This window comes from Chrysoperla carnea, chromosome X (assembly GCF_905475395.1).
Source record: "Chrysoperla carnea chromosome X, inChrCarn1.1, whole genome shotgun sequence".
NCBI classification, from domain to species: Eukaryota; Metazoa; Arthropoda; class Insecta; order Neuroptera; family Chrysopidae; genus Chrysoperla; species Chrysoperla carnea.
Genome location: NC_058342.1, coordinates 1406679 through 1407832, shown reverse-complemented (window position 1 = coordinate 1407832; position 1154 = coordinate 1406679). Strand labels below are relative to the sequence as shown.

The 1154-nt window shown below is 34.5% G+C and overlaps 1 protein-coding gene across 1 annotated transcript; it reads left to right on the top strand.

The window, feature by feature from the left end:
• The first annotated feature begins 385 nt into the window (after positions 1-385).
• Positions 386-841, top strand: LOC123302684. The gene is made up of 2 exons (XM_044885723.1): positions 386-696; positions 755-841. The coding sequence occupies exons 1-2, from the start codon at positions 389-391 to the stop codon at positions 807-809; spliced, it is 363 nt and encodes a 120-aa protein (XP_044741658.1). The 5' UTR covers positions 386-388; the 3' UTR covers positions 810-841.
• The last annotated feature ends 313 nt before the right edge of the window (positions 842-1154 follow it).

Below are 1154 nucleotides of genomic sequence, written 5' to 3'. Positions count from 1 at the left end.
TGTGAAGAAATTAATTGCCAAACCCAATTTTCATAGTATGATGGTGCTCGACAATGACGTCAGTATTATTGAAATGAAAAAAACACAGATACGTTTCAACAAACCCATCTACATAGGCTTCACAATTTTAGACGTATCGAAAACGTTTGTGTATGACTTCCACTACAACTATATGTACCAACGGTACAACCCCACAAATGTTAGGTTATTATACACAGACACCGATAGTCTAATTTATAGCGTGAGAAATACTGACGTCTATGATGTCATAAAACAGGATATTAATCGTTTTGATACGGCTGACTATGCACCCGACAACGTCTATGGTATACCACTGCGTAATAAGAAAGTCAAGGGTTTAATGTCCGATGAAAATAATGGTGATGTTATGCTAGAATTTGTCGGATCACGTAGCAAAATGTATGCTATTCGGGTGCAAAATAAAAAAGAGACTAAACGATCCAAGGGTCTCAAGAAGTCAGCTATCCGAAAACTTACTTTTGAGGACTATAAGCGGTGTTTGCTTGAGAACCGTAACTTTTACCGTGTTCAGCAAAGCATTAAATCCAAGCGACACCGCTTACATACCATCAAACAGCAGAAAGTGGGCTTATCACCATACGATCAAAAACGATACATTACTCACAATTCATGTGAAACAAAACCATGGGGTCACTATAGCATTATTTGTTCAGTGTAAGTATTTTATATTTTTATGTTTTTAATATTTATCTAATTTTTGCTGTTATTTCAGAAATGTGTCCTGCTGTTGTTGTTGTGATGATCCTCAAAGTGGTTCGGTATTGTGATAGGCGTACCAACAATTGATAGAGTAGTGCGCATGAACAATTGATAGAGTAGGGGTGGGAAGTCAAAAAATTGATAGTTAGGTAGAATTATTGTAGAAAACAATTTAGTGTTAGTTTAAACATACAAAATGCAAGACTTTGGTAATCATAATAGTGATAACAACTGTATTGTTAATATGATTAAAGATAATTGTAGTTTAAGTACTATAAACAATGTGTTAACAAAGTATTTTAAAACATTAGTTAATATGGCAATTAAATGTGGTCGACCGGAAACTTTAAACTTTCTTATTGATAAGGTAGAACAAATGGGCTTAGAAGTGAAATTTTCCCCATCGTCAGACA